General features: G+C 40.4%; 1 protein-coding gene across 1 annotated transcript; it reads right to left on the minus strand.

Moving 5' to 3' along the window:
* Positions 1–288: 288 nt before the first annotated feature.
* Positions 289–14,037, minus strand: LOC119724465 (juvenile hormone acid O-methyltransferase-like). The gene is made up of 4 exons (XM_038195526.1): positions 13,713–14,037; positions 5,721–6,031; positions 2,286–2,421; positions 289–535 (listed from the first exon to the last, which is right to left on the minus strand). Exons 1-4 carry the CDS (start codon positions 13,885–13,887, stop codon positions 369–371), a joined length of 789 nt encoding a protein of 262 aa, XP_038051454.1. The 5' UTR covers positions 13,888–14,037; the 3' UTR covers positions 289–368.
* Positions 14,038–14,523: the final 486 nt, after the last annotated feature.

Consider the following 14,523-nt stretch of genomic DNA (forward strand, 5'->3'; position numbering starts at 1 on the left):
AAAACAACCGGCTGGCGTCTTCTTTGCCAGTGTAATATGAAATTTGACTCCTATGAAATCCAGTTCCTTTTACTCTTGTATTGGTTGACCGGCTCGGGTCCTTATCAGCGTCCAGACTCCTAACATTGTGTTTAAAATCGGCCAAATACATTTTTATTCCCTTATTAATACAATCTTTTTGTACTTACACAAAATGTTGAGAAGATGAAACATCACTTTTGAAACCATTAACCAATTTAATACGCGTAATTATTTCCATGTTTTTTACTACAACCACAATTTTTTTTTTTTACTGAACCTAAAAAAAAATTCAAAATAAGGCAAAAACAAAATCCTTGAAAGAGAAAAACGCCACAGGGTTTCAAGTCTTATTTCCAAGCGTGTACGACCATAGATTCATAACCGATGAGGACATGTCTGGGCTGAGACTTATCCCCATAGCGATCCAAAGCCCACTGCCACTGGTCTTGCAAATAATCATCCAGCGCTGCCGCTGGTATCAACGGTGTTTCTCCAAGATTTGTCTTCAATGACACTGTTGAAAAGAAAGAAGAAAAATCCAGGCGATTGACGCGTGCACAAGCGTGTGCACATTCTGATTGAATATCTGATAAGCACGCTAGTCAATAAAGGGATTAAAAAACACCAAACTTAGTCTTCAAGGTGGAGAATTAATGAGTAAAATATTTTACGGTCCCACTATTATTATTTAATTATGGGCAGTGAATTAACCAGTCCTTCTTTATCTGTATCCATACTCAAACTACTTCATTAAACCATTATGCTATATTAAAAGAAAAAAAAAAACAGCAACATTTGAATTAAACGCCAATTTTCTGAAACACTTTGCAGAGAAAAGGCATTTTTTTACGATTGAGGGCGCTGAAACTGCACAACTTATGGGATATGGGCTACAAATTAATAAACAAACGAAGTGTCAATTAAAGAGATGTAAGTTTAAAATGATGGCAATCTTTAACAACATGCGTTTTATACTTCAATTCCGTTTGTTTTAAACTCCATAACTGTGTCGTTACAGTGTCTCAATCTGGAAAAAAAAACCGAGTTGGGTCTCGAACCATGTGTCTTGCCTGCTTTCGCGATTATCTGTAAAGAGTTACCTTTGACCTCGGTGTTTGACCTTAGACATCATTATCATTTGTTGTATCTATGACCCAAGTTTGGTTGTAATTAACTTTTGAAATAAGACCAATTTTACATATTCAGGCAATTATACAACTTGACCTCATATGACCTTTCACCTTGGTATGTGATCTTTGACATCAGTATCATTATGAAGGTTGTGAAGTTTTGAAATGAGACCAATTTTACGAAACTTCAACCAAAATACCAACTACATGTATACTACATACATGCCCACACAGACACGCACACCCAGTCGTTTTTTGCTATGCTTCCGAGGATTGGCTTTGTGTGTTCACCGTCGATCGTGGACGTCCTATTGTCCCTATTTTGTTTGTACTCTAACTTTTTAGGAAAACTCCCATAGGTTTTGTACACGACCCCAATCGCGGACGTATGATGGGAATCGTGAATGATATTGTTCTCTTTTGTTCCCTGGTATTTTTCGTCCACTGTTTAAAAAGATGAACACGTACCCACCACCCGCACGTTTGTTTGTGGTGTAAATCGAGGATTTTCTTTTGTTCCGCTTCCCTTTTCCTTTGTTTGTACCTTTTCTCAACAGCTCTCCGATGATTGGTTTTGCACACGTTTTCGAACTGAGGAGTCCTTGATTCGGTTTCTGACCTCGATTCACCGATGATATGTGTGTCCTCGATTTACACCATAAACAAACGCACACCCACATACTCACCCACGCACACAGTGTGTAAATACCAGCAATCGTGGACGCCCATGTCCCTAATCTCTTTCCTTTGTTTGTACTCTTAAAGTTTAGCGACAGCTCTCAATGTTTTGTACACGATTGAGATCATGGACGTTCGGTCAAACGTGGACGTATTGTTTGCCCAATTCGGTTGTCCTACGTCCACGATTGACGGGTTTACACACGCACACACACACACAGACACAAAGTGATTGCATAGTCTCTTTCCTGAACAAAGTTTAGGCGAGACAAAAAAAAGCCCTTTTGATTGTTAAAGTCTGGGCTAAAACGTCCTCGGTTGATATCGTTGATACTGCTATAGCCTCTTCGATTTCGTTCACTTCTCTGGTACTGGTATTAAAAGAAAATTGTTGATTGCACTCTTTTAATCATACATGTGGTAAGAAAGCAATCCATTTTGTTTGCAAAAGCTTACATTTTAACTGAATTTCAGACAGGACCAGTTCGTGTCTCCGCACTTCACACTTAGCCTCGGCCCAGCCAAACGCTTTGAAGACTTTCTGCGTTTCTTGAACTGATAGGTTCCACATGAACAGTGATGACTTGTAGTCCTGAAAGACAAAAGACAAGGCAATACACCTCTGTTACCGTTCTGTCTGTGTCAAAAGGCCGGCATGTGATTTTTACACCTCTTTAGTTAACATCATTGATTGAGGCTTTAAATAAGGTCTTTCCACGCATTTTTTAACACTAGTCCGGTCAATGTAAGTTAAGACCTAGAACAAATTGCAATAGAAACCATTCAAGCCACAAACGACTTTAAATAAATACACAAACACCATGTGAAAATCTCATTCTATGGAATGGAAGGGTTTTTTAAATCATTTTTTAAAGATTAAAATGTGGGACATTTTGTCCTCAAACCATTCGTCTGGTGACTTACTTCGACTTACATGTCTGTATATGATAGGATAGGATGCATGACCTCATGCGAGTGCAGTAGACCACATGTTTCAAGTCTTCATTTTATACAGGGCACTACACTGCAAAAACTGTGGGGTAAATTCAACAATGGTGGTATCTATATAGGACCAGGGGTGTAAACGTTTTATACCCATGGTCTGATATAGACACTATCAGTGTTAAAGGTTTTTGCAGTTTGAAAAGTGTTCCGCCGCCGCTGGTCAAGAGTGAAATGCACTACTCCAGAAAAGCATATTTGACTCCAGTGTTGTAGTCGAGACCGGATAGTCCCAGACCGAGACCAAGACCGAGACCGAGACCAGCCCCTCCAAGGCGGACCGAGACCGAGACCGAAATGGTCCGAGACCGAGACCGAGACCGCTCATAATAAATAACAATAATCTAAATAAAAAACAAGACATATAATTATAGTTGTAAGTTGTAACCTTTCTATTCACGAAGATTACAGACAAAATTTTGACCAGTGGCAGTGTTGACAAATTGATACCTGACACCTTACTTGAGCAAAAAGTAGTTACACTTAAGAAATATGGGCTGTGATATGTTGTCTGCACCCAATCTTGACAAAAGTAACAACCGGTCTCAAGACCTTTAATACTGCTTGAGTCCCGACGAAATGATTCTTTCGGAATGAAACAGACCTCGGTTTGTTATTACTATTCAAAAAGATGATTGGCATGGTCCACCCCTGCCCTCGGCCTAAGACTTTGATCTGGGGCACGTTTATAACTTATAGAAATAATACACTTGTCACGCTGCCTAATTTCTTTTCTCTAAAGCTCAGAATTCAGCTAAAATTTCATTCCCGTTTTAATCCCGTTAATTTGTCTTCGTAAAGTTTTTTGAGTATACGTTCATTTTTTTTGACAATTTATATCTTATTTATAAGTTATGCCGATGACCTAAACGCATCACAAAAGGATTACACGAATCTCGGATTTTGGATATTTCCACTAATATTTTAGAGTCCGGTCTAGTGCGGTACACACTTGAAATTTAACTTCAAATGGTTTCTCGCCCTTGTATCAAGTATACCTGCTTATGTTAAGTTTTTCCATAAAACAAATGGTTTATTGAGCACAAAGTGATATATTTTAACCACTAAATAATTCAGGCAGTAAAACAATCTCAAATTTCCTGATTTTTTTTCAAGAAAATATCCTATAGTATTGTGCGGAAGAGCAAATTACCATATATTTCAATAATTGGTTGACATAGAAAAGTCGTATGCTGTGATCAGTCGTTTCTCGCAAAGTCTCATACGTGATGTGAAAGGATATTCTGACCAGTAACGGACGCAAAAGAAAACATGACGCTCTCCATACGACTGTTTAGGTATGATGAAAAAGTAGTAGAGAAAAAGTGAACAAAAACACTTCTCCTCTCCATGATAAAATTCCTTAGCGTGATACAGCATTAAATACATTTTATTGCAATTTCTTCTAAGTCAGCTCCTGTGTTATTCTAAACTAACCGAACTATATACCTGTCAGCTTGTTAATTGACTGTTAACTTACATATTGGGTAATTGCGCCCCCATGAGTCACGTTGGGCCACCACTTACATTTCGTAAGTACCCCCCGCCCTGCAAACATGACGCTGTGTTACGCTGATCGATGAGCTTAACAGAATCTTGTGAATGAAGTGACCTGTGACCTATGTATAAAGCATCTGGCTGCAGATGTTCAAGTCCGCAGTTTAGACAATGTGCGCAATGCTATCGGAAAACTTCTCATAGAAATCCGCGCATTCCATACCGGATATGATTTACTGTTTCATAGCGGACCATGTTAACAAAATTATGAGCGTCGTATAATGCAACCCGACCGTTTGTGATTCGAAACGGAGCCTGACGGGAATTGTAAATTTACTACACAGATAAGTTTTACAGAATTTCTTACGCTAATACGTTAAAAAAAAAAAAATCTCTAAACTGGAATAAAAGAGTAGTGACTCGGTCTTAACGACCGTTTTAAAACCTTGCAGAGTCATGACCGTGATGACGCGCAGCACACAGGTCACGCAAATTCAGAGCGTGAATTCATCAGAGTATCCCAACGTCTGATGTTTGCAGGGCGGGGGTACAAGCGAACACTAACATCCGATTTCATTTTTTGCCGTGGGCTTGAGCTGCTTATTGGTGGGTGGGTGGGTGGGTGGTGGGTTGGTTTGTTGCAAGGGCGGATACGGGGGGGGAGGGTCATGCCCCTCGCCCCCAAACAAACCCCTGTTCTTGTTTTTTTTTTTTAAGTGACGTCACAATAAAGGTAGGCAATGAGTACACCACCATCTTTTCCTTAAAAAAATGGTTAAAGTGGTCAGATATTGCCTCATATTGCACCACAGACTATCTAGAATCCCCAAAAAAATTCGGGGCCCTGAAGCTGACCCCGAACCCCACGCCGTCATTTCTGGACCCACTTTTTGGGGGACCAACATTTTTTTGGCCCCCTCCAAAATTGTGTTCTGGATCCGCCCTTGGTTGGTTGGTTAATGGACGCTTTACTCGGCTATGTGCAATTTGAGTATTACAGCTTTGCATTCGAAGACCGGTTGTGAAAACACTGATGCGACGCTGCATTTCATTTGCATATTTTTGCATATTAGATCACATTCGACTTGTTTTCGTTTTCTGTACTCTCCAGGTACCGGTACGGCCAGCCCGAGTGCGCGGACGGTGCCGTAAGCCGTCTTCATGATCCGACCGCCGTGGCGTTCTACCACTTGGTACTTGTTTCTATGCGGTTGGTCCCCCACGTTAAGACGAAATCAGCAACGCTGTATAGTTAACATTTTTTTATCGGTCTAAGATTTGACCCGGATTATGAATGCATCTCGATCTATACGCAAACCAAACAACAAAACTGATCCCAAAAAGCTTGATCCAAATGAATTCGGAAGGATAACTGTTTAATTATACGTGTACCTGCACAAAAGCACCCCACTTCTCGTGACTTTTCAAGAACGAAGTCATTTGGGTGAAAATGAGGAGGTCATCGTGGTTGTCGATGATAAAAAGTGCTTGCCCGCCCGGCTTCAGACACGCCGAGATGCTACGGAGCGCTTGGGTCTGCTCGGGAAACCAGTGAAGAACGAAGAAACAGACAGCTTTGTCGAATCCCTCTCGCCAGTCTGGGTTGTCTCCCACGGCTCGGGCGTCCCATTGACTGTATGCTACGTTTGGTGCCGAGTTTGTCTTAACGGCCACCGCTACCATTTCCTCTGAAGCGTCAACGCCTAAAGGGAAGGGGAACAGAGATAAGGCACTCTGATGGATATGATGGTATATTAGCGGGTTTTTTTGCGTAATTTCAAACAGCTGTGGGATGATCGTTTTTTTGAGCGTGGTTAAGCTGGAGGATAGAATAGTGACACAGGACCAGTGGCGTAGCCACCGGGGGGGGGGGGCATGAAACCTTGTCACCCCCCCCCAGTCGCCCCCCCCCCCCCATTGAGATTTAGAGTTTCTAAAAAAAATATCATTGATCTACATGACGCCATGGGCGTCAATCCTGGGGGGGGGGTAACAGGGGACATGTCCCCCCCCCCCCCCACTTTTTGAAGGGTGGGGGACACAATATCAAAGTCCCCCCCCCCCAGATTGTTGAACTCGTGTCTCATTTACAGGGCCCTATTATTCACTACAATGTATTTTTTGCTTAGAAAATATTGGTTAAAGTGGTCAGAAATTGTCTCAGATAGCACCACAGAGCATTTAGAATCCAATTTTTTCGGGGCCCTTAAGCCGGCCCGAACCCCACGCCTAAAGCTCAGAATTCTGGTAGCTGATTCAATGACTCCAACCTCGAAAACAATGTTCCATTTTTTTTCTTATGCCTTTAGCTGAGAAAACCTCGAAAATTATGTTAAATTATTATCTTTTGTGCTAAGATAATTATTAGTTAAAGTGGTAAGAAATTGCCTCAGATCACACCACAGAGCATCGAGAATCCAATTTTTTTCGGGGCCCTTAAGCGGGCCCCGAACCCCACGCCTATAGCTCAGAATACCGATAGGTGATTCAATGACTCCAACCTCGAAAACGATGTTCAAATAATTATCTTTTGCTAAGAAAATATTAGTTGAAGCATGGAGGAAAGTGGTACGAAATTGCTTCAGATCACACCACAGAACATCGAGAATCAATTTTTTTTTTTTTTTGCGGGGCCCTTTTTTTTTGCGGGGCCCTTCTTTGCAGGTCCCTTAACCCCACGCAGTTAGGGCTTCGCGCTTCGCGCTCGCATCAGTTCTGATAAAGGTATGTCCGCCCCCCCCCACTTTTGAGAAGCGATTAACGCCCCTGCATGACGCCCCCCATGAAATGTTCAAGCCCCCCCCCCCCTGCGCCCCCCACTGAAAAATTTAAAAATAAAATAAAATAAAAGTCTATTGTTTTAATCCTAATGACCTTGGCCTTTGTCTTATGGGGTCCAAACTTATATGTTATACTAGCAAGCTACATATACTGGTTAAGTAAAAAAAAACATTAAAAACATAAAAAAAACAAATCAAATTAGAGGTTGTAGGAACAACCACACGGTGTTGGGCCATGGATTACCGCAAACTTTGCCACACACATCAACTCAAAATATGCATGTTTAAATCCATGTTTGACTTTTCAACATGCCGCCAGAGGGCGCTCTAACATTTGATGACGTCACCTGTAATTTTTTTTTAACAGTACTGCCTAGGCAGACACTCAAATCGTTGAAAGCAAGTTCGCATCTTCTGCAAATTTCAATTAATAAGGCACTTCCGGTTTTGACCGGAAGTAAGGGTCACGTGATTTGGCACTTAAAACCAAAAATGAAGACCCTGCAATATATTATCGATTGCCATAAAAAACAAAAACAAACCTGTAGCAGTTGATTTTATATTGATTTTCAAAGATTAAATATGGAAATATTTATTTTATTGCAATATGACACTTAATGACGTCATTGTGACGTCATCGCCAGAAACCTCCAGAGCTATATTTACTCTGCTATACGTAGCCACATCTTGATTATATCTCTCACGGTTGATTTTTTAGCAATTGTTTAAGGTTTAAAGGTCTTTTCATTATAACTTCCGGTCTGATGACGTCATCCAATTTTTTCGCGCACAGGAATTTTCTGCATTAAGTTCATCATGTATGTTAGGTTTGAGGCGATTACCGCAAATTTCGCCACATACATCAAGTGATAATGCGTTTTCGACGTTTTTTAAACATGCCGCTAGGGGGCGCTCTAACATTTTATGGCGTCACCCATTACTTTTTTTGAAAAGTCAATCCAGGCAGACACTTAAATCGTTAAAAGCAAGTTCATATCTTTTTCCACCTTTAAATGATTAGGCACAAGTCACGTGATTTTACGCGCACAACATAAAACGAAGATCATGTATTACCATGTCGATTCCCGCAAATTTCAGGTTCCGGTCTCTCACGTTTGATTTTATATGGAATTTCAAAGATTAAATGTATTAAACTTTCGAGTGACGTCACGTGACCCATGATGGCGTCATGATTACGTAATTGCAAAAAAACCACATCTGCTGTGAATTGGGCATTCATGTATTGACAAATGAAGTTCATATATGTTTCCATTTTTCCAAACAGTTCTGGAGAAGGATTTGCTATGAATATGCTGAGAAGAACAAAAACAGTAATTTCTTACAAAACCAATAGGTGTTGGGCTCAAGGCCCAACCACTAATAAAACCCTTTGGGGTCCAAACTCTAGCAAGCTACCTTCATTGTATCAAGGTTCAAGACATACATGAACATACAATCCAGACATCGCAGTGGAACCAAATGCACACGCACACACGCACAGGAACGTACCGCACACTAGTTCCACCGGAATGTTACCGCAGGAATATGTTACCACATGAACAGTGCTGTGGTAATGTCCCCCCAAAAACCACACAAGAACTTTCCTGTGGTAATGTCCTGTGTTATTTTTCGTGGTAAATACCACAGGACATTTTCGTAGGGCGCCAGCTGCTCCAGGAGGAGGTGTTGACCACCTATTTTTCCGGCTATCGTAGGTGGAATTTTGTGTGTTGTTTTCTCGAGAAACTATATGTGAGCAGTATAGCCCATAAAGCCTCCTATGATAGGCAAGAAATGCCGATTTTTAGACAAACCTTCCCGTATGTATGGCATACGCAGTGTCCCCCCTCCCCATCCCATAGGTTGGGCAAAAAGGAAGATAGATGTCCTGTACATACACTGTATGTTTTCGGTGTGGCTGTTCTTGCACAGTATAAGCAGTATATGAATACGGCACATGTATAGGCAAGTACATGTGCATTTTTAGACAACACCTTCCCAGTATTACAAATGCTAGTTACACCCCCTCCCCCATAATATTGTTTGAAAGGGTTGTACTGTGGCTGTTTTTACAGTATAACGGGCACATGTTGTTCATGTCGTTGGATTACATTTCTTGCTAAAAAGGGTCTTTTATTTTTTAACGTCGCGGTTTCCACATTTTTTTCTTCAGCAGTGATCGTCAATTGATCACGAATATTCAGTAGTTTTAGGGGAAAGTTACGTTTATTCATGAGAAAAGAACAACGTAACACCAATGTTATTACTTAATGGATATTTTATGCCCCGATGGCAAAGACGAAGGAGCATACTGTTTCCGCCTTGGCCGTCCTTGTGGGTGTGCTCAAATGTGTATCCTTGTGGAGACACGAACACAATAGGGAACAAAACATTGTAAAGGTCTCCACAAGGCAATTGCTATAGATGAATAGGTCTCCACAAGGTTTTCACGAAAACGATATATGGATTTTACTCAAAAACAAAGAATTTCCAAGGTGGGTTGATTTGTCGCAAATGGAAGAGTTTAAGAAAAGGGATATTAAGTCCGAATTTCAGCAAAGGAAATTAATTCTGGTTAAAATAACAGCATTTTGAAACTTCAATTTCAAAATTGAAAACTGTACTACACGAGAAAATACAAAAGTCTCCACAAGGATACACATTTGAGAGTGTGTGGTAATGTTCCTGTGGTACATTTGTTATTATTCCTGTGGTAAATGTTCCTGTGGTAACTAAATGTTCCTGCGGTTCATTTGGTATTGTTCCTGTGGTAAATGTTCATGTGGTACGTTGTTTTTATTCCTGTGGTAAATGTTCCTGTGGTACGTTGTTTTTATTCCTGTGGTAAATGTTCCTGTGGTACGTTGTTATTATTCCTATGGTAAATGTTATTGTGGTACGTTGTGTACGTTGTTATTGTTCCTGTGGTAAATTGACCATGGTATAATGTTTTGTGGAAATGTCGCCGGGGGGGGGGGGCAAAGTTCCTTTGTTAGTTCCTGCGGTACCTGTTCCTGCAGCTGTGGTATTAATGTATATTTGATAATGTTCCTGCGGTATTAATGTTCCCTTGGTAATTGCTGGATGGGATTCCATTGTTTCCAATTGGACGGGATCCTTGAGGTAGAATATCCATGGTTTCTTCTTCACATGTACCAACATCATTGGTGGAAAATAAGTTAGGAAAGCTGGAAAAGAAACAAACTTGTTAGTTTGTATGAATCCATATGGTGTTCAACAAAGAAAAAAAAAAGCAGCAGATGCAGTTCCCCTTTTAAATTGTATTTTAGTTGCAGTCAAACTCGAAAACATTTTTGTTCATTTCTGTAAGGCCAAAAAAAAAAAAATACTTGGTCTCTGGTCAGACCAAAGTTCCGGAATTGATGCGGCGACGCGACTTTTTTTTTTTTTCAAGCTTGGACTGTTCAGACAAGGGGGTACTATTTTTGCATTTTTTGGTGTCCTCATGTACATTGGTGTCCTCCATAATTTGCCTTAGTGCCCTCGATCATTTGCCTTGGTGCAATTTCCCGTTCCTTGGTGCTCCTTGGTACACAAATTTGAGGAGGTGCGGCAATAGAGGCTCCTGTTGGAGCTACCGCCGAAATTTTGGGAAAAAAAAGATTGACGCGCATGATTAAATTCGACGCGCGTGCTGACCAGAGACCGACTATTTTTGTTTGGCCTAATATACGTTTTTTTTATTAAAAACAAATTTAACAATCAACGTTTGTAATAATACCAAAGAGTGCATGCAACAACCGATCACTTAACCCTAAAGGGGCCGGGGGGGCGCCCCTCAACTTTCCGCGATAGCTTCTAAAAAAATTTTTTTTCGCGACCCGAGCTGTTATGACTTTTTAGCCTCGAGCTTTGCGCATCTTTTGATACCAAAAACATAAAAATCGACCACGGGTTGGCACGTAGTGAAAAATTTTCCGGCGCTACGCGCCGTGAAAACTGAATTTTCGCATATACGTCGTGTACACCGAGCAGAATTGCCATTCATACATATGAATAATTAATTAGCCATAATTCCAAAACCCTTTGACCTATAGTCATGAAATTTCTTGGGCATGTTTAGGAAGAGTTGCTCTATGCATGTGCTGAGTTTCAATTTTTTTTGTAACTCGATGGCCGAGATCTTAGGGGGGGGCGGAATCCCCCCCCCCCCGGCTGAGAGATGGTCAAAATAACCCGGCCCCTTTAGGGTTAAGTATGGAATATTTGCGGTAACATCCTGTGAATTGATTATTAACTTGTGTGTAATTTACGAATGCAGAAGTTAAACCAGGAGAGTAATTTACCATAGTCATGAGCAGATGGTGTTACCGAAGTTCGTCCAAGTTCCATACTTGATATATAAAGTAATGAGTTTGCATTTAACTTTTACTATGTTTAAATCTAAATGTTTGGTGTCATTTCAGGAACAATATATCTTCTTACCCCTTTTAAATTCCCAGTCAAATCACTTGAAGACAAAGTTTTCCAATTTGACACAAAGAACACTAACAGTTTATACTTTTGATGAGGCAGATCTGATAATAAAGATGGCACCGAACAAATGCAGCATTGTCATCAAGTCATATGTGACACGGTTTAGAAAGAGCATGGGATTTTTCAAAAAAGCTTCCATGTTGAATATGCGAGGATGCAAACTGGACTGAATATTATATAATGCCAATGACAAATTGTAGAGTTTTGCAACCCCACTAATTGATTCTATGAAGTTGTAATGGGAATTCCTCACTGATCCACTGTTGCAACAAATTCCTACATTGGCACTAGCTAGCTATAGAGACATCATAATCAGACTTACCCGTACATTAGACAGACCATGGAGCTATACAAATAGCTCAATGAACAGATACTGCAAAATCCATTCAGCATGACTCGATCCACTCGGTCCAGTTTTCATCATCCAGAAAACTTAACATGCCACCTACTAATACTATAGTATGTTCAAGCTCACATTAACACACTATATAATACTGGCATTGATCTTTGCTTACAGGCAGAAGTGAGGCACTTATTTCATACAAATATTCACTGTTTTGAATTCTGCCATGTCCTGCCCCACGCACAACTGTACTGCTGCTTGTAGTGCTGTGATTCAAACTGTACTGGTTTTGCTCTTATTTTAACCAGAATTAGTTTCCTTGGCTAAAATTTGGAAATAATATCCCTTTTCTAAAACTCTTCCATTAGCGACGGATCAACCCACCTTGGAAATTCCTAGTTTTTGAGTAAAACCCATATTTCTATTTCGTGAAAACCTTGTGGAAACCTATTCATCTATAGAAATTGCCCTGTGGAGACCTTTACAATGTTTTGTTCCATATTGTGTGTGAGTCTCCACAAGGATATGAATTTGTGGTCAGTAGAGTAACTGTGTGGGTGACCGTTCGTGTGCAGAACATGACCCCTGCATGGTTAATACACTGTGTATATGGAATCACGCATGGGTCACGCATGGGTCACACACTGAACAGGGCACTCAAGCTCACGATGTGGTTGTGGAGAACAGGATACAGTGTACCTTGCAATACACATGTACATTGTACATGTAAGTATGCATGGGCTTTATGTACATGTACTGTACAGTAAACGTTTAGTACATATTGGGGCAATATTTGTACATGTATTTTTTTATTTCGGTGTGTTCTTATTCGGGTTTTTTAGTTATAATTTATGTACATTGTATATTGGATGGTAATCTTTTTTTCCTTTGGTAAATTATGTGGTAGCAGAACTATCATATTTTTTAAAGTTGCACATATAAGGCGAAGTAAAAAAACAAAACAAAAAATGTTTCTCGTCCCTGCCAGCTTCCTTTTTGGAGGCCCCCTGGATTTTTATCATGTTTTTAATTTTGAAAAATGCAGTAAAACAAACACCGAAAGGTACACGGTTAAACTGCATATGCAAACTGTTCATTGTAGACTAATACAACTCTAAATGACTGTAAATGTGTTCAGTTCTCTTGTCTAACTTGTCTTTCATTTTAAAAGTGTCTTTGAACAGTGGAAACACAACGGTTGCAGGAAATTTAAAATGGCGGCCATCTTGAAAAAAAAAGAAGCCCCTCTCAGCTTCCTCCTTTTTTTCAAAAACCGGACGAGAAACATTTTTTTTTAATACGGCCTAAATATACATTCGGCCTAAATATATCATTTGTGTGTGTGTGGTATTTAGCATATATGGTACAACAGAAGTACCACATGATATCGAAGGAACCACACACATTTATGTGGTACTCTCCTCCAATTCCACTGACCTGTGGTAGTTTGTGTGGTATTTAGTACAGTACAGACAGAAGTACCACAGGATATCGATGATTGGTGGCAAATACCACACACATGTGTGCGGTACTCTCCTCAAATCCTACTGTTCTGTGGTACTTCGTGTGGTACCTACATGTACCACATGAATACCACAGGACCGCGTTGGCATTACCACATACATTTGTGTGGTACTCTCTTCATATATACTTTCCTGTGGTAATTTCTGTGGTAAACATATGTACCGCAGAAGTACCACAGAAATACCACAGGACATTTCCGTAAGGACGATGCAGAAGCCGAGGAATGGAACTGAATCTTACCTGTTACACTCTTGACTTTCCCTGCCATTGACTTGGTTTCTTCCCCAGTACCGCATCCAACGTCCAGTACCGTGTCTGTTGGTCTCAACTCCAGTTTGTCAATGTGTTGCATGATGACGGAATGTTGTAAGAATCTGCCATCCCCGCAGTAGTCGTTACTCGCTGAGAAATTCATGAGAGATGCTAATTTGTCACTGGTCGAAACAGACTATGAAAGTAATGATAATCTTTAGGAACTATGACTGTGTCTGAACAACCCCGAATGACTTCATTCACACACTGAACTGTCGGGTATCAAACGCGTTTTGCATGATTCATGTTCAGCATTGACGGCATACGACCTTGAACTGTGACATGAACATTACGCTATCATCATACATTGGCTCTCTCACCCTGGTATTGACGTTTGCATGTGCAAGATTTTTGAACACGTGGGCAAATGAGGAATAGTTCTGGTGCGTGCTGGTGCGTTACATTGCGTTTGATTTTTTATGCAGTGTCGGGGTAAAAACAGAATCAATTCGTCGCAGCGCGAGCATATGGCGTGAGTTACGAAAACACGCTTTTATTTTAATTAAACTGTTACGATCTTAACAAAACAACTTGCAGTATCATATGTCATATTAATATTAACAAATTAGGAAGGAAATGAATGGTTTTGAGAAGGCGTGGACGAATGATCGCGAAAACACGTACTGCACGTTGTGAATAACAAACCACGTACACGATATAAATCCATTTCTGGCCAATTGCGGTATAGAATCAGAATACAGAAAGAAAGTGTCGTATCCAGGGCTATTGGAAACGAGGT

Source organism: Patiria miniata, unplaced genomic scaffold (assembly GCF_015706575.1).
Source record: "Patiria miniata isolate m_02_andy unplaced genomic scaffold, ASM1570657v1 HiC_scaffold_18, whole genome shotgun sequence".
Lineage (NCBI taxonomy): Eukaryota > Metazoa > Echinodermata > Asteroidea > Valvatida > Asterinidae > Patiria > Patiria miniata.